This window comes from Chionomys nivalis, chromosome 14 (genome assembly GCF_950005125.1).
Source record: "Chionomys nivalis chromosome 14, mChiNiv1.1, whole genome shotgun sequence".
In the NCBI taxonomy this organism is placed as follows: Eukaryota; Metazoa; Chordata; class Mammalia; order Rodentia; family Cricetidae; genus Chionomys; species Chionomys nivalis.
The window spans coordinates 60,660,005-60,681,585 of NC_080099.1; the positions used below are offsets into that span (position 1 = coordinate 60,660,005).

Below are 21,581 nucleotides of genomic sequence, written 5' to 3' on the forward strand. Positions count from 1 at the left end.
AATGATTCCTGCAGCCTCTGATGGGCCTGGTTCCCAGGTCAGGTGGGGTGGGAGCAGAGGCTGTGGAGAGACCTGAGCATCCAAAGGAGGGAAGGCAGGGGATGTCTGGACAGAACCAAGTGTGTCCTGTGCGCAGTTGTGGCTGGGAGAGAGCTGCTGGTTTGTCCTTTATGAGGCGAGGAAGTTAGAAGGGAGAATTGACCCGAGGGCATTCTAAACTGTTTTGTACCTCTTTGGACTTGAGCAGGTGACAGGTTAGTGAACTGCTAAAAGATGACCTATGGTTCCATCTTCCTGGCTTCACTGGAGATGGGAGACATTGGGGGACGTTAGTGAGCAGCTGCTGTACAGTTCCAAGTCTTCACGGCTATCACTGGAGATGGGTGGACAGATGGGGGATGTTGGGAGATAGAAACTTCCAGCTCTTAGTTCAGGATTTGACTAGATTGAGAGGAATTCAGTCTTATTTCACAGTAGAAGCATGAGTGTTAGTTACACTGGAGAGTCAGTGCTTGCTAGACCAACAGCATCTTAGAAATTCCTGACTTTTCAGCTCTGTATAATCAGGGGCCTGATGCATGGCAGGCACTCAGAATAAATACGTTGGCTTATATTTGCAAATTTCCTTTCTTAAGAACTACTTGGAGTTGGGGCCTAGAATAAAGGACCCAAGTTTGGTTCCCAGCACCCACTTAAGAAAGCTTACAAGTGAGGATCATTTGGCTTCCAAGGGCAGCTGCTCTAATATCTCTCTCTCTCTCTTTCTCTCTCTCTCTCTCTCTCTCTCTCTCTCTCTCTCTCTCTCTCTCATTCACTCACACATACACACAAGTAAATGGAGAGAGGGAGATAGCTCATTTGTTTCCTGGCCACCCAGACCCAAATAATTATACAAAACTATATTAATTACAACACTGTTTGGCCTATTAGCTCAGGCTTCTTATTAAGTAGCTCTTACATCTTTTTTTTTTTTTTTTTTTTTTTTTTTTTGGTTTTTCGAGACAGGGTTTCTCTGTGGTTTTGGAGCCTGTCCTGGAACTAGCTCTTGTAGACCAGGCTGGTCTCGAACTCACAGAGATCCGCCTGCCTCTGCCTCCCGAGTGCTGGGATTAAAGGCGTGCGCCACCACCGCCCGGCTAGCTCTTACATCTTAAATTAACACTTTTCTATTAATCTGTATATCGCCATGAGGTGTGGCCTACTAGTAAGGTTCCAGCATGTCCTCCTACAGCAGCTACATTGCGTCTCTCTGACTCTGCCTACTCTCTGTATATCTCTTCCAGCCTGGCTATATTCTGCCCTTCCGTAGGGCAAAGCAGCTTTATTCATTAACCAATAGAAGCAACACATATACAGAAGGACATCTTACCCCCCACCCACCCCCACACACAAGTTTATAAAAGAAAAACGATGTGTCAGGGGTCCAGTTATGATGGCGCATGTCTAGAAGCCTAACCAGGAAGCTGAAGCAGGGAATGAGAGTTCAAGGCTAGAGTTGCACTGTAATCCCAACTCCTCGGGAGACCAAGACAGAATGACTACAGCTAAAGGACCAGTGTGGTCAACTTGGCAAGGCTTTTTTTCACAATTAAAACAAGCAAACGGGGTGGATGAGATTTAGCTCAGTGATAGAAGACTTGCTTAATGTGTGTCGTAGGTTCAATCACCATCACTACCAAACCCAACCAACCAACCCATGGAAGTTCAAGGCTATCCTAGGCTTCTACTTAGTGAGTTTCCATCTCTGTCTCCAGTAACAAACAAGTTGATAACTGGGTATTTAGCTCAGTAGTAGTATCAACATGAACAGGAAGGTGCCGTAGAGACCTCTTCTCAGGTAAGCCTGGTCCTTGACTATACTGCAGAAATGCGTTTCAGGACCAGCCAGAGTGAAGCAAAGATAGGCTGCGAGACATACAAGATAAGAAGACCAATTGTCTTTAAGAGACTATTATATACATGATTATGTGGCTTTGTAAGTTACATTGTTCTGCGAATATAATTTCCAACAGAGTTTAAACAGTTTACAAGTTAAGTAAAGTTTAAACATATATAAGCTGGTTTGCTCATTTTTCTTAAGGAATCTTTTCTTGCTTTTTTTTTTTTTTTGTAAGTAAAATTGTAAGGTGGTCTCCTGAGATGCAGGGTTTATGTTTGGGGTCTAGAGTAGTGCTAACAGACTACAACTCAAGCCCACAAACATTCTGGCCCCAAGAGAGCATCATTTGCTGTTTCACCGCCCTTTGGGAGACTTAGCACTGCCTTTGTAGCAAGCTTACTTTTACCAGTTACATTGCAGATTCTTGATTGTCAATCAGCAAGAAATGCAAAATAGTTAGGATGAGAAGCTTGTTTTTCTTTCTATGTGTCTTTAATTTTTCTGTCTTTCTCTCTTTTCTCAATACCTTATATGGGTCCCTGTGTTCTCTTTCCAGGGGCTGGAGGATGGGGGAGAAGGTTCGTAAATAATCGTGATAGCAACCAATACTTCCTGAGTATATCTAGTGTCTGTCCTGTCCCTTATCCTTCCTACAGGTGACAATCCTCTCTCAGAGTCCGTGGGGGAATTGATTTCAGGACCTTCCTGTCCAGTGTGCTCTAGTCAGTGGACACCTCAGTCCCTTACATAAAATGTCATATTTGCATACAACCTAGCCATGGCCTTGTGTATGCTTTTCATCACCCCGGGAGTGGTAATAATACCTAACAACTGTAGGTATCATGTATTTTGTTTGTTTAGGGTATAATGACAAGAAAAATGTCATGTTTTGATGTGAGGTCCATTTTATCTGTGGCTGTGGAGCCTGCGGATACTGCTGGCTTTTGAATCAAATGGAAGTGATCATCTTGGAGGGCAAAGCATCATTGCACCCTTGTAGCGATGGGGGAGCTGAGGCAGAGAAAGCAAAGCACAATGTCCCCTAATAGACTCTAGGATTCAGGTCCCTCTGATCACTCGTTTAACTCTCCATTCTTGCGTAGTTTTAAGGGCTAGGAAGATGGATGATTTGGAGAATTTCTGCCTCCCAAGCTTGAGGCCCTGAGTTTAGGCCACCAGAATGCACATAAGAAGCCAGATATGTTGGTGTGTACATGTTACCTCTGTGATGAAGTGATGAGAGGCAGACACCGTGAACTCTGTCCCCTTGTAGCACATTTAGCCTATAAACTGCACTTCCAGGCCAATGAAAGACCCAGTATCAAACACAAGGCTGAAGGTACCTGAGGACTGAGACCAGAGAAGTTATCCTCTGCCTTATATGCATACACACCATTCATGTGCACACCCATGCGTGCACACATACTTGACACACACACACATTAGAGTATGCTGTGTTAGAATGAGGTTCAACATTTTCTAAATATATTAAATACATATGTATTTTTACTTAGAAGTGTTTTTACTAAAAAGTGAAGGGCTGGAGAATTTTACTCTCTTCAGCCAATGTGCCAAATATAGTGGGGTAGCCATACAAGTTACCATCTAAAAGTGAAAGGAGGTGTTGTTCAATAAGTACATGGTGATGACAGGAATAACCCGTACTGCCCGTCACTCTATGACTGATGCTGGCCCTTCGTGTGTTTTGACTTGCAGGGGGATTCCTCAGTGTCAACGTGAGTGAGATCAGTTTTGATGAAGTTCATCAGCTCTTCTCCAAGGATGTAGACATTGGGCCAGGAGGCCACTGGAGGCCCAAAGACTGCAAGCCCAGATGGAAGGTGAGGCATTTTTCCTCAAAGGCTGTGTGACAGTGACTAAGGATTTAGGGACAAGGTGTGCTTTGTTCAAAACAGAGAGTAAAATATTTCTTAATTTTTGATAAAATGAAAGCATCAAAAGGTACGTATTTAATGCCCAGACCTTTATAGTTTCCTTGCGATCAGCACTGTTCTTTTGAAGACTGTAAGGGCATCTATACCTGCACAGAGTGTGCTCCCATGTTCAGGGTCCCAGGGTTTCTGGTAAAAAGGTGAGACCAGATTAACTTGCAGAATGGATTTCTTTTTGGTACTACCTTGTTCAGGGGAGAGGCCGTTGAGCCAGTGACTGCTGACGCCTGTAGGTATTTCCCACGTGTTTCTGGAATGGAGAACTCACAGGAAGGATGCTAACGTCCTTATTTTCAGTTGGATTCAGCTTGGGACTGCCAAACTGTTTCTCAGTCAGTCCCCAGAGGCCTCTCAGAGTTCATGGTCAAACTTGGAAGGGAGGGCTTCGAGCTCTTTGCTTGGTTTTCAGAATTCTATTTAATGGCTTGTTTGAAAAATCGTAAGGGAGTGAGTCAGCCTCTTGTGCACTAAAACAAACAAGCAAAAACAAAACAACAGCAAAGAGAAGTGGTTGGAAGTTGCTGTGAAGTGACCCTAAAGGAAAATTTGTATAATGGTGTAGTGTTAGAGTTCAGCATGGCACTGTGTACTGGAAATGAAAACCAGCTGTCATCAAACAGGTGGTAGACCCTCAAGATTTGATGTGACTTTAACCTGGGAATAGCCCTTTTAAAAACAACAGTGTTCTTCTAACATATTTGTATGTTAGTATCAAAGCAAAATCCCTAGTAGGAAGGAGAATGATGTGTTGTTCATCATCTGATAAAGATCCTGTGACATCGTTGACCTGACCTTGAACTCCTTCTGTTGAGGGATGCATGCATTTCTCCCGCATCCCTTATGTAGCAGAGCACTTTGCTTGAGGTAAACAGCGCAGTTTTGTCAAGTTGGGTTTATGAGGTTAATAAATGCCTTTGGGGCCTTATTACAAATGAATAAATAATGGTTCAGTTTTCTCATGACCTCAAGCAACTCAGAAAGCTGCCTCAATGCATTTCAGTGCAAATTTTAGGGGAATATTTTATAATTGCTTAAATGAATTTTCATATTTCTTTATAGGTCCTTTAAGCACTTGTATCTACACGAAGCAGTCTGCTTTAGAAAATGCTCTTGGAAAATGGGTTGTTTTTATTACTTGAGTGATGAGTGCATATGTTGAATGCTATGTAAGAGAAAAACATAGTCAGGACAGCTGAGGGATGCCATGGAGGCCGATGTTAAGCCTTAAACAGGACACAGGACGTGTGTCTCGTACTGGTGGCATAGTTAGGATCAGAAAACTTGTTCAGTCTGCTTACTGTGGTTTGTACTGGATAGGTCTTCACTTTTCTAGCGTATTTTCTTCTATTTTCTGGGACAGCTGGAACCACAGGGGTCATTCTTAATTAGAGCTGTTAGTGAGCTGTATGCTCATGTGACTGATTAGGATTGGAGGAATTCATGGGAGCAAAGCTATTTAGGGATTAAAAAAACTTAGCTCCTTTGATGTAGGGCCTGTATGATAGCCCTCAGATCAGCTTTGAGCCTCTTAGTGAATCTGTTAGTCAAGGTTCTCTAGAGGAACAGAACTCACAGGATGAATATATGTATTCAACCACACAAGGCAATTCTTGAACAAAGTCATCAGACAAGAACTGCCTCCTCCCCTCTTATCAGGCTGAAACTTGATCCTGTAGGCCTTGGAAATAAGGAAGAAGGGGAAGGTAGCTAAAACCCCCAGCGGAATGGGAGCTCAGTAGCTCTTGTGTTTCCATCTAATTCAGTGGCAACAGCTAGCTGGGCTCTAAAGCAACCTGGTGAAAAGCTGGTGTAAGCGGTGGAGTCCTTCAGAGCGTGTGCCAGGGCGGGGCCTTGCTGGGTGAAGTCTACGAGGCAGACGTTTTCTTGATTGTCTCTTCATTGTGTACTTAGGAGGAAATAAACAAGGAGGAAGTGCACAGATAAATCAGTAAGACTAGTGCTTTTGAAATGGGAAGTAACTGAATGGTGTAATTTTTCTTGAACAAGAGGTGGTGAGGAAGGACTTCTGTCTTCCCTGCTGCTTCCACAAGAGAGGAACTTCTGCAAGTCCACACCTGTGGAAGAAAGACCCTCAACATGAATAACCATGGGACACTGTGCTCTCTTTCTCGATAACAAATTATAAACTATTAAGAATATTGCCCCACATATATCACCAAGTTAATTTTAAAGATATTATGTAGCTTTATTTTAATGGAAATACATACACACACATACATACATACACACACGTGCATACGCATGCACACACAAAAATAGCTTTAGGCCTGTCACTTCAAACGTGATAGCGTCTGCTTGTCTTTTGGACGTGCATCTACCATTAAAAGTTTCTTTTGTTTGCCAGGATGCTTTCTTTAAGAACATTCCCAGTTCCTTGCTAAGACAGAAGACGAACAACAGCAACAACAAACCTCGGAGCCCAGCCTCTTGGTGTTTCATAGGCTCTACTGAAGCACTCTTTGTATTAAGGCTGACCTTGGTGTTTGCTGATCCTTAACCTTTTCAGCTCCTCAACCTAGCTGTATTTACTTCATAGGGCTATCATTAATGGGTTGTCACTTATTTGGTGGCTTCTTCGCTTAAATATCTATAACTTGATTTCTTTTAAGATTTATTTTTCATGAGTGTGTGCATGTGCACGCATGCAGAAAAGAATGTCAGATCCCCTCATCTGGAGCTGGAGTTACAGGTGGTTGTGAGGCCCTTAAACCGTGTGTTGGGAATGGAACTCAGGTCTTCTGAAGAGCAGCAAGCACTCTTAACCACTAAGCCATCTCTCTCGATCCTATAATTTGATTTTTTAAAAATTTATTTATTATTGTGTAAATGCTGAGTGCCACATATGTACTGTGTTGTGGGGGAAGGGCCAGAGAGCAACTTTCAGTGCTGGATCCTCAGGCATTTTACCTGAAGTGTCATCTCCCTCCCTAATAGCTCTAATTTGCCTTAACTGCTTCTGGAGCCAGTTTGTATCAAGTCAGCAACTTGTAGCCAGAGGCAAAGCCAGGAGGGTAGATTTCGCTGCCGCTCCCACTGACCTGAGCTCCATAAGGGACAGCAAGGACTAGTCCTCACCGTCTGACTAGCTCTCCCTTGGACTTCCGTAGCCATTCCTGCACTTGGTGTGAATCAGGACCCTGGGAGCTGGTTGGCTGCTTATGATTTAGGAATTCCTCCAGTGTGCCAGCCATCCTGAAGCTCACCATCAAGTCCCTGCTTAGCATCTTCAGAGGAGGTCTTGGGTATTGCTGTAGCATCATCCAGATCCTCACTGTTCTGAGCTCACAGATATCTTCTGGGAAAATCAGATGGGAGTGGGATCCACAGGGCATCGGAATCATGGTGGTCCTGTGACTTACAGATCTAACACTGCCCATGGCAGCATGGGAATGCCAGCCACGCAGACTGTCTCTGTTCTAGCTATCACATCAGGAAAGGAAAGAGAAGTGTGGCCTTTCTAGTCTACATGCCCTCAAGTTTACTAAGCCCGATCTCCTTCTAAGTAAACCCTTGACTCAGCTTTTTCCCATTTGCAATTCTGGCAATATACATGGCTAAATGTCATTTTTTTGTTTGTTTTCTTTTTCTGGTGTTGGGAGCTACACCCCCAGCTCCATTGTTGATTTTTTTTTGTTGTTAACAATGCCTAAGGTCATGTCCTGATTTTACAAGTGAAATGAGTCCCAGAACTTAGCAATTTCAATTATTTGTAATTTTTTTTTATTCTTTTGGGTCAATATATTTGGTCTAAATAAAAGTTTTAACAAACTCCAGGTTTATGGCTCTTTCAAAATCCAGAATCTAGAGTGGTATAGATGTGTTTTAGTAACCTTTTCATTTTTTAAATTGTTTAAAAATTTGGTGATTTTTGAAATTTATCATGTGTAGAAAATATACTGTGTTGATTTCAAGTTTTATTGTCAAGTTAACAGCCAGTTTAACTCAGAAATTAAGGAAAGTGAATTAGAGGACACTTTAGCTTTGTGAAGGTCTGACTCTGATGTGTAAGATTTTCTCTGGTAAAGTTTAAACCCTAGAAGTTGAGGATGCATGTGTGTATGTGTGTGTGTGTGTGTCTGTCTGTCTGTATGTGTCTGTGTGCGTGTATGTGTGTGTGAGTGTGTGTAGGGGATGAGTGATGCTTAAGAGTGCTTCTGTCCCTGCTAGTTTCACAAGACTTAGTAGGTGTGAAATAATGGCCGAACCTGTGTGAGCACACGTGTAAGTCTGGTGAGAAACTCACAAGGCTGTAACGCGAAGGCACTGGAAGTTCCCAAGGCTCAGCTGTTGAGTGCACCTGCAGGGCTTGCTGCAACCCCGCCTTACTCATCTGCAGGTGTTCTGTTCTGTTTTGAAGGTGGCCGTTCTCATCCCCTTCCGTAACCGCCACGAACATCTTCCAATTTTCTTCCTGCACCTAATTCCGATGCTCCAGAAACAGCGGCTGGAATTTGCCTTTTATGTCATTGAACAGGTGAGGACGGTTTTCAGAATGCCACTAAATATTCTAGAACTTCAATTTGTGGTGAAGTTTGATTAAGAATACTCAGCCAAAGTCTGTCGGTGAGTCATCCTTGGATTTAGGATTGAATGAAATCATATTTGGGATTGAACTTGTATTTTCTTTTTAATAATGACAATCTGATCAAATGAATTGAGCAGGGACTATGCTTGATTTTGAGGTAATAGTTTTGATATATTTTATGGCTTTATACTCCCTGTTAGATTGTCAAACTGTTTTATAAGTACATGGCCGATGCTCATCCTACAGAGGTAAATGCTGGACTTGTAACATTATTCCACTTCTGTCTTCTTATCTTTGTGAATTTGATTTGTGCTTAAAAAGCTCCACAAAGGGCAATTTGCCTGGGAACATTGCTTCTTTTGTAATACAAGATACTCGAGAGTATTTAGTCCTGTGCACCTGCCTGGGCTCCTAATGGGGCGTGTTGGAATGTCATCAGTGTTCTGTCCTGCTCTGAATTAGGGGTGCACTCATCACATCACTGACCTCAGACACATCCACTGTGTTTTATTTTGAAAGTTTTCCATTTCTGACCTATGAATTTTAATACATAAAGGTTTCGTATTGTTGTTTCAATGTGAAGCATTGCTAATTCTTGATGGGGGAGTCCTTTGTCTAGGGGGTACTACTGCTGGCTAGCCTTGAAAGCTCATATTGCCTTGACCTTATTAGGTAATGGAGGGTGCCTGAGTAGAGCCAGGTAGTAGTCCTTAAAGAGAGAAGTGGTATGCAATGGTCATTTTCTGTTCTGTGTTTTTAGTTTTCCATTTTTAGTATTACATTTCTTGGTAGCAGAGCCTTGGCTGTTTCTGTTGTAGACACACGCGTAGCTTGTCAGCGGCACTTAGACTGATATGGACGGAAGAACTATCCCTTTCACGGCAGAGACCAGCTCAGTAAGGAAATGCCCATCCAGTGACTGACAGGTCAGAGAAATTACGTAGAGAATCATATCTATGGTGCCCAGGATCCCTTCCAGATGGGAGTCTAGAGTTTTTTCAGAACAAAAGATAAACAGGAAGAGAGTGGAATTAATTAAAAATTTTGGCAAAGCAAGAAACAAGACAAAAACTTTACATTACATTTGCTTCGAATGGATTCTATGTATGCAGGCTGACCTAGGCTACACAGAGTTGAAGTGACCTTGCAGTCCGTGCCTCTGTTTAAAGACTATACGTGTAATGAAAGAATTCATGATTTTATTTCTATTCTTTTCTAAAGCGCCGTCTCAGAAACCTAAAATAGTGAGCTCCCCTTGCAGAGAGCGCTCTCTTCTGACTTAGGCCTCTCTTTCTGGAAGCTCAGCGGTAGGCAATGTATTCTGTACTGACTATTTCATTTCTGTTGCTGTGATAAAATGCCCTGACAAAAGGCAACTCTGGAAAGGGCTTATTTTACCTCACAACTCCACGTTATAGTCCATCATGGCCGGGACCTAAAATAGCCATCACTCCCACAATCAGGCTGAGAATAATGACTGTGCTTACTGCTTCCTGGCTTAGCTCGGCCTTCCTTCTCCACAGCTGCAGACAGGCAGGAGGCAGTGCCACCTACAGTTGCTTGGCTCTACCCACACCAGTTACCGTAATTATGACCCCACGGACACGTGCATAGACCAGCCCGATATATAGACACTCCTTCCTTGAGCACCGTTCTCGGGTAGTTCTAGGTTGTGTCAAGTTGACCATTGAAGCTCGCCATCATGCTGGCCTTTCCGATCACATTACCTTCCTTCCCCTGCTTGCCTTGGTTGATGAGTCAGTAGAGTCTCAGTACTGTTCATGTAGATTAGCAAGTTTCTGTTTAATCTTTGTCTGTTACTTTATTTGAGGTATCTATTTGTTGGGCTGCAGAATTCTTTGTGTATTCTAGTCGTAGGTCATTTGTGAGTCATGCTTGGCAAGTATTTATCTTCAGACTGTGATCTGCCCTTTAAGTTCTTGATAGTGTTTTTCCCCCCTTCAGTGCTGGGATTAAACCCAGGGCCTTGCACCTGCTATTTAAATACTCTACCCCTGAGATACATCCCCAACCTCAAATAGGGTTTTATTGAAAAGTAAAGGTTTTCGTTTTAATCAAGTTCAGTTATTTGATTTTTTTTCATAGTTCCCGCTTCATAGTTGAGAGAGGTTCTCAGATACTTTCAGAATGTTTTTCTCCAGAACATTTGTGGTTCTAACTCTCCCATTTGGGCTAATCCCTTCCTCTGAGTTAATTTTTGTCTGTGGTGTGAGGTAAGGAGGAAGGGTTGGGTGTTTTTCTTTTGTCCTGTGGATTTTTAGTTATTTCATCAGCATCTATAAAACAGCTGATTTTTCCTCATTCACCCTTTATTGGGAGTGAGTTTATCGTTGTGGGTTAATCACCCAACAGACCTTTGTCTCTCAGCTCGTCTTCAGAGAGGAGGCAAAGCCATGCACACCCCTCGATTCTCTGGCTTTCTGGGGTGCTCTTCAGTTGTCCTGTACTATCGAATGTATGTTCCGGGTTTAGTATCAATCATGGCTGAGATTCAGACCTCAGAGACTAGAAAGTTAAAATGCAGATCTCAGATGCTCTGGTAGATGTTGTACCACAGCCGCGTAGTTGTTGACCAGCACCAAAGTCCAGAGAGTGCTCACCTCCTGTACACTATGGGTGAATGATGGTTCAAAAGAGAAGGCTAGCCGTCTCTGACAACGGTGTAGATGTACAGCTACAGCTGTTGTGAAAGTCGCTTCAAATCCTGACTGGTGATCGTTTCTTAGAAGGTCAGTTTTTATAGGATAAGTTGCTATGTTGAAAAGTACACGTGCTGGGGCCAGGTATCACTGCACATCCCTTTACTCTTGGCACTCGGCAGGCACTAGCGGTTGGATCTCTGTGGAAAGGCCAGCCCAGTGAGCACCAGTGAAACCAGGAAGAGCTACACAGTGAGGTCCTGTCTCAGTGGCGTGAGGTGAATACACAATACACAAGCTAGAGACATGCACATACACACCTGAAGGTCACATTAGCCACATAGTAAAAGCCGAGAAGGGTTTTTTTTTATTTAAAAAAATCAGAATAAATTACAAAAGAAAAATTTTTAATTGGATATTCTAATCTGAATAATTGCTATCAAAAGATAGCCCTTAGTAATACAAGTCAAGCCACACTTTGTCCATTATTAATTTTGTTGTATATGAATGGAGGAGAAATTTTTAATATATTAATGTATAACAAATATACCCACTCATCTGGAAGAACCACAGCAGAAAAAAATTGGGGGAGTGTGGAAGGAAGAGGCTAAAAAAAAAAAATTGCACTTTGTCCATGAAGTTTCTGCCCAGAATGTCATTTCAAGGGTAGACCATAGCATTTTCAGTCATTTATTGATGAAATATACAAGCGTACATACACACACACACACACACGCACATGTACACGTGCATGCACATGTGTGCGCACACATCTGAAAGACATACAACAGCAAATTAAGTAAGCCACATAAAAGACATGGGTGATCAAGAGTATGAATGAAGCAGAAGCCTCGATGAGAGTCACGTGGCTGCCCGTGAGGACGGTGGGAATTGAATTGAGGAGACTAGGAGCTGAGAGAGGATTTGAAATTTCCATAATTACATCAGTTACTAAAGGTGTAGGTTCTATCGACTGTCCTTTCTAGTTATACAGAAAGCTAGCTAATCTCCTTCACAAAGAAAAAAAGCAATTCACTTAGCACTGAGGAAATATTTGCACAGTGCTAATAATGTACACTTCATTAATTTAACCAAAAATCAAGGCAACCATGGTTAGGAGGTGGTATGATTTAACTCCTCTGCCTTAAGAATTCTAGAAAATATCTGAAGTTAGCAGAAGAAAATGTTAAGACCTTAGAAAACAAGTAGTTTAGCAAAACCGATATCAATGTGCCAATAAGAAGACTATAATTTGCTTCCTTTTCCTTATGAAAGCAATGTGCTTTGTGTGACCTCGAGTTTGTGGGAACCTGTGCCCCACACTGTGTCTCTCCCTAGGCCACACTGCCTGGCTCCTTCACTCCTGCCAAATCCCTTTTCTTAGGTCTTGGGGGATGATTTGTAAAACGCTAAGCATTTGTAAGGGCCTTAATCTTCAGACACTGAAGCAATCTTTGCTGTTTGCCGCAGACCACAGACTGTGGCGTCATTATGAATAAAGGAAAGGGGTTGCAATATGGGAACTTGGATTTTGTGTAATAAGTTCCTCTATCGTGTCCGTTAAAACATTCTTGTTTTACCATAAGCAGGAATAGAGAGTTAAACAAAACAAAACAAAAACAACCCAGTGTTGCCAGTGCACTGTAACGTAGGATGGCTACAGCAGGAAGGAAGCTGGTGTGCGCTGTGTGAAGCTGCTTTCCGTGTACTTCAGAGTCCTTCCAAGAGCTTCTGTCCTTCATGAGGACGCCAGTCTTTGTTGTGCAGAGAAGGGTCTGCTTGGGAGTCACCTCCAGTTTCCTGCCTTTATCCCCTCATCGCCCACAGCAGGGAGCAAATCCAGGATTCCAAGCATACTAGGCAAATATTCTTACCACTGAGCCACAGCCTCTCCCTCCTGTCTTAATAAAAATGATTTATTTTTATGATTTTAAGTGGGCATGTTGAGTGCAGGTCCTGAGGAGGGTAGAGACGTCAGACTCCGTAGACTGGAGTCCCAGATGGTTGTGAACTGTGTGACACGGGTGCCGGGAACACACCCGGTTCCTCTGTGAGAGCAGACAGGGCTCTTGAGTGCTGAGCCGGCTCCCTAGCAGAACCCCTGGCCTCATTTTTAATATCATAGAAAGCAGCAGCAGAAAGTACAGCACATGCTTTTTAAAGTTGTTTATGTGTTCTTTGATGTAATGCCTTTTATTATTTTATCTTTAAACTTGGTCATACATAGTCGGTGGTCTAGCATTTTTGAAGTAAAGCAGAAATACAAGTTGATGTGTTCATATCTATACAGTGTGCCAGTAGAGTCGATAGCAACAGTTATCCAGTTTTCTTCTTCGTATTCAAAATACATCATAAATAAATTTAAACAGCATGCAGTCCTATGCCCTGTAACAACATCAGTCAGTGGCATCAGACATGTATAACGGTGGCGCCCAAGGTATATATCTCCAAGTGATACAGCATCTACAATTTGTGTATATAATTCTGTAATAGCTGAGCTGTGTCGGTCACTCAATGAATGATACCTCAGAACAAACCCTCCATTGGTAAGTGGTACCTGGTTGAGTTTGGGAAGCCTGACATATGCTTCTGACTTGCTTATTTCTTTACCACGATATAATTACTACTTGACTATGATACAACAAATTAAGAAGTGGTGGAAAGTATCACATGACCAAGTCTGAGCGCATTTCTGGTTTTCTCTGCTCCGTGGAGACTGGCACACAACCGTTCAATCGCGCGATGCTCTTTAACGTGGGTTTCAAAGAGGCCATGAAAGACAACACCTGGGACTGCGTGATCTTCCATGACGTGGATCATCTGCCGGAAAACGACCGGAACTATTACGGCTGTGGAGAGATGCCGCGTCACTTTGCGGCAAAGCTGGACAAGTACATGTACATGTGAGTACTGTGTCCCCTCGTGATGCTCTGCCGTGTGCCTGGAGCGGCACGCTGGGCCTCCATCTGAGGCTGCTCGGGAGCCGGGACAAGGGCTGGTTTGTCCATTCGAGATCACACGGAGGTCGAATGTGGTGTGGTGGGAAGGAACCTGACTCCTGTAGTAAGCACGGAGATTTAAAAGTAGGTTCTCACTCTTTAGGGCTTGCCTAGTCACGTGTTCCTCTCAAGGTTGCTTTCGTCTTCCTTGCACAATAGAGTCCATTGTGGGGCTGCTTTCTGAGATCACATACCCTAATCCTGAAGTGTGCTGATGCCCCCTCCCTTCACCCCCTTCCCTACCCCCCTTAGGGATGGTTCAGGGTCCAGACCTGCCCTCCTGCAGGCCACCTGCCCTGTAATTGTATGACACAAATACCCCTCCGTGTGTGTGTGTGTGTGTGTGTGTATGTGTGAAGCCAGAACTTGCTGTCATGTATCCTCCTCAGTCTTTTTCCATCTTATTTTTGAACCTGAAGTGTGCCAATTCGTTTAACTGGATGGCCAACAACTCTTGGGGACATGTCTCATTCCCAGAGTTGGAACCACTGGCAAACACTTCTGTGCCCAGCATTTTAAGTGGGTGCTGGGGATTCAAGCTCGGTTCCTTGTGCTTGCATAGTGAATCGCCTCCTCAGGCCCCGATAAATACCTTTATTATGTAAGTAATTGTTGATCTAAGTATAAAATCTGAAGCTCTCAAGACATAGCTAATGATCCAGTATTGACAGAAGACTTGAGGAACACACACAGATGATTCAGATTAGTCCTTACCATGGGTAATACCACCTCACTGTAACCAAATACCCGCTTTTTTTTAAAGTGCAATTTTGATTAACAAATATCCATTGCACACACACAGTGACACGAAGGCATTTTTGTACAAGTGCATCACACTGAGGACCCTGTTCACCTTCCGGATTTTCTCATCCCTTCCCTCAGGGAGTTCTGTTCCCCCATAGGTGTGCTTTTACATGTCTGCATAAGGGCTAGGCTCCTGCAGCTGAAAGGAATCATGTAGCCTCTGTCTTTCTGAGTTTGACTTTCTTTTCTTAACATGATGCTGTCTGGCATGTCCATTTTCCTCTGAACCAGGGCTCTCAACCTGTGCATTGCCATCCCTTTGGGGGTCACATATCAGATATCTTGCATATTATATATTCACATTACTATTCATAACAGTAGCAAAACTGCAGCTATGAAGTAGCAATGAAAATAATTTTATGGTGGGGTCACCACAACATGAGGAGTTGTATCAAAGGGTTGTGGCGTTAGAAAGGTTGAGAACCACTGCCCTAAACAGTACAAGATTTTTTCCTTTATGTCTCACTAAAAACCCATTGTGCAGACTTACGTTCAAAAGTAGCAGCAAGTGCTGGTGAGGGTGTGGGGAAAGAGAAGGGAGACATTGCTGGTGGGCGTGGAAGTCAGCCCTGCCATTGTGGCAATGAGTAGGAGTCTTCAAATCCAGCAGTTTCTGACACGTAAATCCCAGCCAGCCCTTTGGAGCCACCCAGAGGTTAGGGTGCTTGGCTTGAGAAGTCGTAAAGTTACTGTAGAGGATGGTAGCAGAGGGGCGAAAGCCCCCATTCAGGGTCTGGGCAGGAGGACGCTCACACGCTCACAGTGGGGGCCGTGCCCTGACCCGTTGCCTGCTGGCTTTAGTCTCCTGTCTAGACAGTGTAAGATAAGCACTGTGAAGATATTTTTTTTTAAAATATTGATGTTCTTTAGTGTATTTGTGATAGTTTCACTTAACTTAGGCTATTTTCTGTTATGTACAGAATTCACCTCCCAAAAGTTGTCCCCTCCATGGGCACATACACGGATAAGAAAATGGAATAAATTTTTAAAGTGTTTCAGAGTTGATTGACTCCTTGGGATTTGAGTTAGAGAAAGTAGGGAAAATAAAACCTACATTAAAAATGGAGTGCTTTCTTCTAAACACTAGCCCATTAAAAATAAATATATTTGGAGCTAGTGAGCTGGGCGCAGCAGGTGAAATGCTGTGGCAAGCCTGATGCACCCACCTGGTAGAAGAGAAAATCGACTTCTACAGGTTGTCCTTGTACAAAGACTCCTACGAGAAAACCTGACCCTCTGCAACATGGCATCCCCCATAATAAATATGTGGGAAATGTTCTTAAAGTATATATTAAATATCTGAGTATTTTGTGAGTTTAATCCAAATAGGTAAAGTAATTTTAGGAATAGACAAGTTCATTTCAAAATTAAACATATATTTCTTCTTGATTTATATTTATTCTGTTCTATGTAACAGATAATATGCCTATAAAGAAGGTCAGTTAATAGTTTTTTTTTTAATTTATTTATTTATTATGTATACAATATTCTGTCTGTGTGTCTGCCTGCGGGCCAGAAGAGGGCACCAGACCTCATTACAGATGGTTGTGAGCCACCATGTGGTTGCTGGGAATTGAACTCAGGACCTCTGGAAGAGCAGGCAGTGCTCTTAACCGCTGAGCCATCTCTCCAGCCCCAGTTAATAGTTTTAAATGACTTTAATTTAGCAAGATCTAACACGCATTGACAGTTACTAACATGTTTAAATATTTTTTTTGTGAGAATATTATTTTTGACACAGGGTTTTGTTTGGGTTTTTTTTTTGTTGTTATTTTTCTATATAGGCTTTCTCTGTAGCTTTGGAGCCTGTCCTGGAACTTGCTCTTGTAGACTAGGCTGGTCTTGAACTCACAGAGATCCACCTGCCTCTGCCTCCCGAGTGCTGGGATTAAAGGTGTATGCCACCACCGCCCAGCAACATGGGGTTTTGAGTCAAAATAAAAGTACTATTAAGTTTCAATTGCCACATGTGTTTTTATTTTACATTTAATGTAAATACTTGCTTTGTTCTATGAGAATGTTTCATTTCTCTGTTCACATTTCCCAGAATGCTTTTTTGCCCTCTAAATCAGCTTGTTTTGTGATACTAGAAGTGTATGTCAAGCACACGAGAGGTGGAAAACTGTGGCCGGCTGTCCTGATTGATGGGACACTGCCATCTTCTCTTTTGTAGTCTTCCGTATAAGGAGTTCTTCGGTGGGGTGAGCGGCCTGACGGTGGAGCAGTTTCGGAAGATCAATGGCTTTCCCAATGCCTTCTGGGGCTGGGGAGGAGAGGATGACGACCTTTGGAACAGGTATGTTGGGGCACAAGTTGCTTAGTAATTGAGGTTCTAAATTCTGTCTACGTTTTGTAAACTTCTGCCTCTTCTAAGAAAGGGGTCTTTGGGCTGGGAAGTTTGGAGTTCCTAAATCTGTTTCTGTTCTGAAATTCATTCACTCCATTTTATGTTGCCTTGCAGAGTTCACTATGCTGGGTATAATGTAACCCGGCCAGAGGGAGACTTGGGAAAATACACATCTATCCCTCATCACCATAGAGGGGAAGTACAGTTTTTAGGGAGGTAAGTTGAATGGTCGTTTTGAGACTCAGGGCTTCAGAAGTGATATATACTGCATGCTAGAAAAATAAATAGAAAGAAGTCGCTTCCATGATTAAAAGTCTCTTTGGCAAATGTTTTTGGATTGCATTTACTCTGTTTGTGTGTGTGTGTGGTGCAGTGTGGTGTGTGTATATATAGAGAGGCAAAGACAGATTAATGTAGACAATATATGTCTATATTCATATCTAGTTTCCTGCTTTTTAGGTATAAATTACTAAGGTATTCTAAGGAGCGTCAGTACATCGATGGATTGAACAATTTATTATGCACACCCAAAGTACTGGTTGATAGGTTGTATACAAATATATCTGTAAACCTCATGCCGGAGTTAGCTCCAGTTGAAGACTATTAAAAGAAGTCTCTCGTGGGGTCGACCACAGTGCTGGATTGTGAACTTGGCTTGGAGCGTACTCTGCATGGAGGCTAGAGACTGGCACGTCTCATTGTCGCAGTCTGTGAAAAGAGCCAGCAGCCCTGATGTTTACAGCGTGGGCTCCATACCATCGTACTCCCCCACTCTGCACCCCATTTTGGGGCATCCTCCGTGGCAAGTATTGTTAGAGACCTGAACCCATTGCTTGGGAATGAAAGTGAAGAGAGCTCCCTACAAAGAGAAGATTTTTATACTGAAATCTATAATTTAATTCAAGAGAATGCTTTTATTTCCGTTCAAAACATATTTTGTACATATGTGATGTAAATTAAATGTGTTCAAATTGTTGAAAAATAAGATGTCACAATTTTGCATGTAATTGGTTATGCCTTCATTGAATTTTTATAGACTTTTTTTTATTTGCATGGGGAAAAAAACTATGTAAATCTATGTCTCAAAGCAAAGGTTAAGCCTTGTATGGAAAGAAGGGAGTGTCAGCGATGGACAGACAATGCAGTTACTGTTCTCCCGGTGTTCAGCTTTAGATCTCCCTTCAGCCTCATGCAGGCAAAGGCACAGCCCTCTGAGGGCTCTGAAGAAAAGAGGGACGATTGGCCCAGCTTTTCTTCCTGCCAGAATTACCTATTTTTGGTTTTTTATTTTGTTTTGTTTTGTTCTGTTTTCCATTGCTTGCAATCTCATCAGATTTTGCCAAGTCAGCAGCCATATTGTTTATGCATACTGCATGCGTATTACCAGGAAACCCTTCAAAGTCGTGAAGTGATATGCTCTAAAGGACTCTTCACGTTAAATGTCTCTATGTACCTCCGATGTAAGTGTCAGGGATCTTGTGCCTCAAAAAAAAAGTTCCCAAGGCTGTGTTTATATGCTGTATTTTTTTTTTCCCGTTTCATAATGAGCAGCATTATTGTTTCCAGTTAAGGAGAACCAAAAGAAAGTATCTTCTTTTAAAAACTTTTTTTAAGAATGAACTTACGGAAAAGCCAGTAGTGCTTCTACAGATGAATTATACTATTAGATGAGAAATTAGATGCTCTATTTTTATGAAGATAAATGCTTAGATTAAAATAAACTTCAACTTTAATTCTCAGATGACACAACTCCCTTTTCATATCAGCCAAACATTCAAACTATTCTTTTCCACTTTCAAGAAATCTTTGATGTTATTTTTCTCACTAAAAGTGAAATTTAATAGACCCTCCCCCTTTCTGTGGTGCTGGGGATTGAATCTGGGGCCTTTAGACTTACCTTGAAATCAGTTCATTGAATATGTGGATACTGTAACTTCTGAAATATGTTTCACTACCTAATGCCAAGTCCAGTCATCCTCGGTTTGGATGAGCTTTTCCGTGACAAAACAGCAAAGCCAAAAACAGTATTCTTACTTTGAAAAATATCAATTATAAAAAATAATTTTTTGAAAACAAATTTCTTGAAAAAAGTTCATATTCTTATTAAGATTTTATCTCCCATGCTTTCACAAATTTAAAACTGAACAGTCTCTCTGTCAAGTGAACTTTACCCAAGAGTGAGGGGTGAGAGAATTCTGGTTGTGAGAAAGTGTGGTCCCCTTCTCTAGGCGAGAGCTTAGCTTGCAGCTGTCATCTTCCATCATAATTTTGGTAAGGCTGATGGCCACAAACCCGATCATACAGTAATTAAAATCCTTACCCGATTCTGTCGTGACAGCGGTCTTGCTGCGTTTAGTTCTTAGAAGTGGTTCTGAAATAATTACCTTCAAACTCTTTTGCTACTCGAAATGTGAAAAATCCGAACTTCTGAAGATGAAGATCCTTGTATGCTAGTTCGTTTTCTACTTCTCGTGGCCGAGGCAGTGTTTAATTTGACGGAATGACAATGGGATGCAGTGTTCCTGTTGCTGAGGGTTTGTGAGACAGGGTTTGGTGGATGATGAACCCAGAGGTGGTCCTCCTCACAGTGGTGGGGAAGTTGACACCATGCTGTATCTTATTCAGGAAACACATTTTATATCGCTGGGCTGTCCACACTGGGATACCTTTTCACATTGGTACATAGTTCACTATTTCAGAAACATTCAGGACTCCAGGTGGTCTGCCTTACTCTTTTGGGTTAAGTCTGGCGTTGATTTGGCTTCAGGAATTGGATGTAAGTATTTTTTGTTGTATTTTGGTGTTGAATCTGGGATGCCAGCCTGTGAGAACCACCTCTGTTTTCTGTTTTACTCTTTTTAATTCAGACCCGGAATTATTTTCAGTTATGAACAGTGACCTGTGCATGTTTCCATGAATGACAGTTTCGCTCACTTACCATGGCCATATGACAATAAAGCTCTCCCTTATGTGTTAGCGGAAACAGACAGTCTGCTCCGATCAAATCTTCCCAGTGGTTTTCATCAGGTGTCTACTCCCAGTTGACTGCTTTGTTAACTGCGACAGTTTAAAAGTGGCGGTGGTGTTTCTCTAAACAAGTCAATTCAAGACAGTTGAAACTTCTCTGAATGAGGAAGGTACCCTCTGACCACTTGTCTGTCAGATGTCTTGGTCCCGCAAGTCCAGTGTGGACACAGTGATGCCAGGAGGTCCTCGTGACACAGGGGAAATCATTTGATGCCTTTGAACCAGAGAAAGAAATCATGATTGATGGACTGCTTATCAAAGAAAGGGAGACAGTACACGCATTCATTGTAACATCCTTTCCGGTTCTTAGTGAAGATGTCGTTTAATTCTTTGCCAAAACTTGGGTTTGAATGAGGTGGCTTTCTTCCTTTTTATAAAGGTATTTTCTGCTGTCTACCTGTGAGATGGCTCAGGGGAAAAGGTGCCTGCACCCAAACCTGGCAACCTGACCTTGATCCCCAGGACCCACAGTGTGGAAGAAAAGAACCTACCCCTTCAAGTTGTCCTTTGACGTCCATATGTGTGCACATGCACAAAGAGGTGCATGCATACGTGAGTGCTCACACAGGTTCACACGTGTGCGCACGTGCGCACACACACACACACAAAGTAAATCAAAATATAATTAAAAATTAAATTTCTGTTTGTATTTTATGAAAAGGTGTTCTCTAAGAAAATTTTATTTTATAAAATTTAAGTACAAAACTATCTATTAAAACCTTCCATTCCTATCCCAGCCACAGTACTGGTAGCCATCTGAAGACAAAATGGGAGCATAGCCAATACAACAGTCTCCTCTGGAGACAGAGTCGAAGCAGATTTTGTGTCATTGTACTTGGCCTTGTCCTCTTCCTTTATAGACCTGTCAGGTAAATAGCACTCTAGATTTCTTGCCTTGGGTTTGCAAATTTGTCATTTGAGAAGCAAACTGTCACAGTGTTGTTTTTCAGGAGGTGGAAGTGTACTTAAGATTATTTATTATAATATGAAATACTTCTATGTAAGTGCATTGACGTAAATGCTAGTGAATCCTTGCAATCCTTTTTTTTTTTTTTTTTGGTCTTGTTTTGCTTCTCATGGAAATGTTTGTACTTTTTTATCATTGTCTTTTATGAAATATAATGTTCTAAAGACTTTGTGTGGTGATGTCATTGTTTTTTCTCGGGACTTTTTGGGGATTATCTTTCCCCCCACTAAATTTTGGGTACATTACTGATGGCTTAGTTGATGTTAAGGGTGCACTGTATAGATATGGTGCTCTAAGCTTAAACACCCTCACTTAGTGCTTGCTCACACAAAAACACACTATTATTTAATTCTCATCCATACACTTGGTAATTCATAGTATCAAGAATTCCTTAGCCCAG

General features: G+C 42.2%; 1 protein-coding gene across 1 annotated transcript in view; it reads left to right on the forward strand.

Annotated features, from left to right (window-relative positions):
- The window catches only part of B4galt6 (beta-1,4-galactosyltransferase 6), a 65,710-nt gene extending 44,360 nt beyond the window's left edge, over positions 1-21,350 (forward strand). Inside the window, exons 4-9 of the mRNA XM_057788779.1 lie at positions 3,596-3,720; positions 8,210-8,326; positions 13,753-13,940; positions 17,014-17,136; positions 17,302-17,403; positions 17,647-21,350. Of these exons, the coding sequence (XP_057644762.1) occupies positions 3,596-3,720; positions 8,210-8,326; positions 13,753-13,940; positions 17,014-17,136; positions 17,302-17,403; positions 17,647-17,794 (803 nt within the window). The 3' untranslated portion in view covers positions 17,795-21,350. The remainder of the gene's footprint in view (positions 1-3,595; positions 3,721-8,209; positions 8,327-13,752; positions 13,941-17,013; positions 17,137-17,301; positions 17,404-17,646) is intronic.
- Positions 21,351-21,581: the final 231 nt, after the last annotated feature.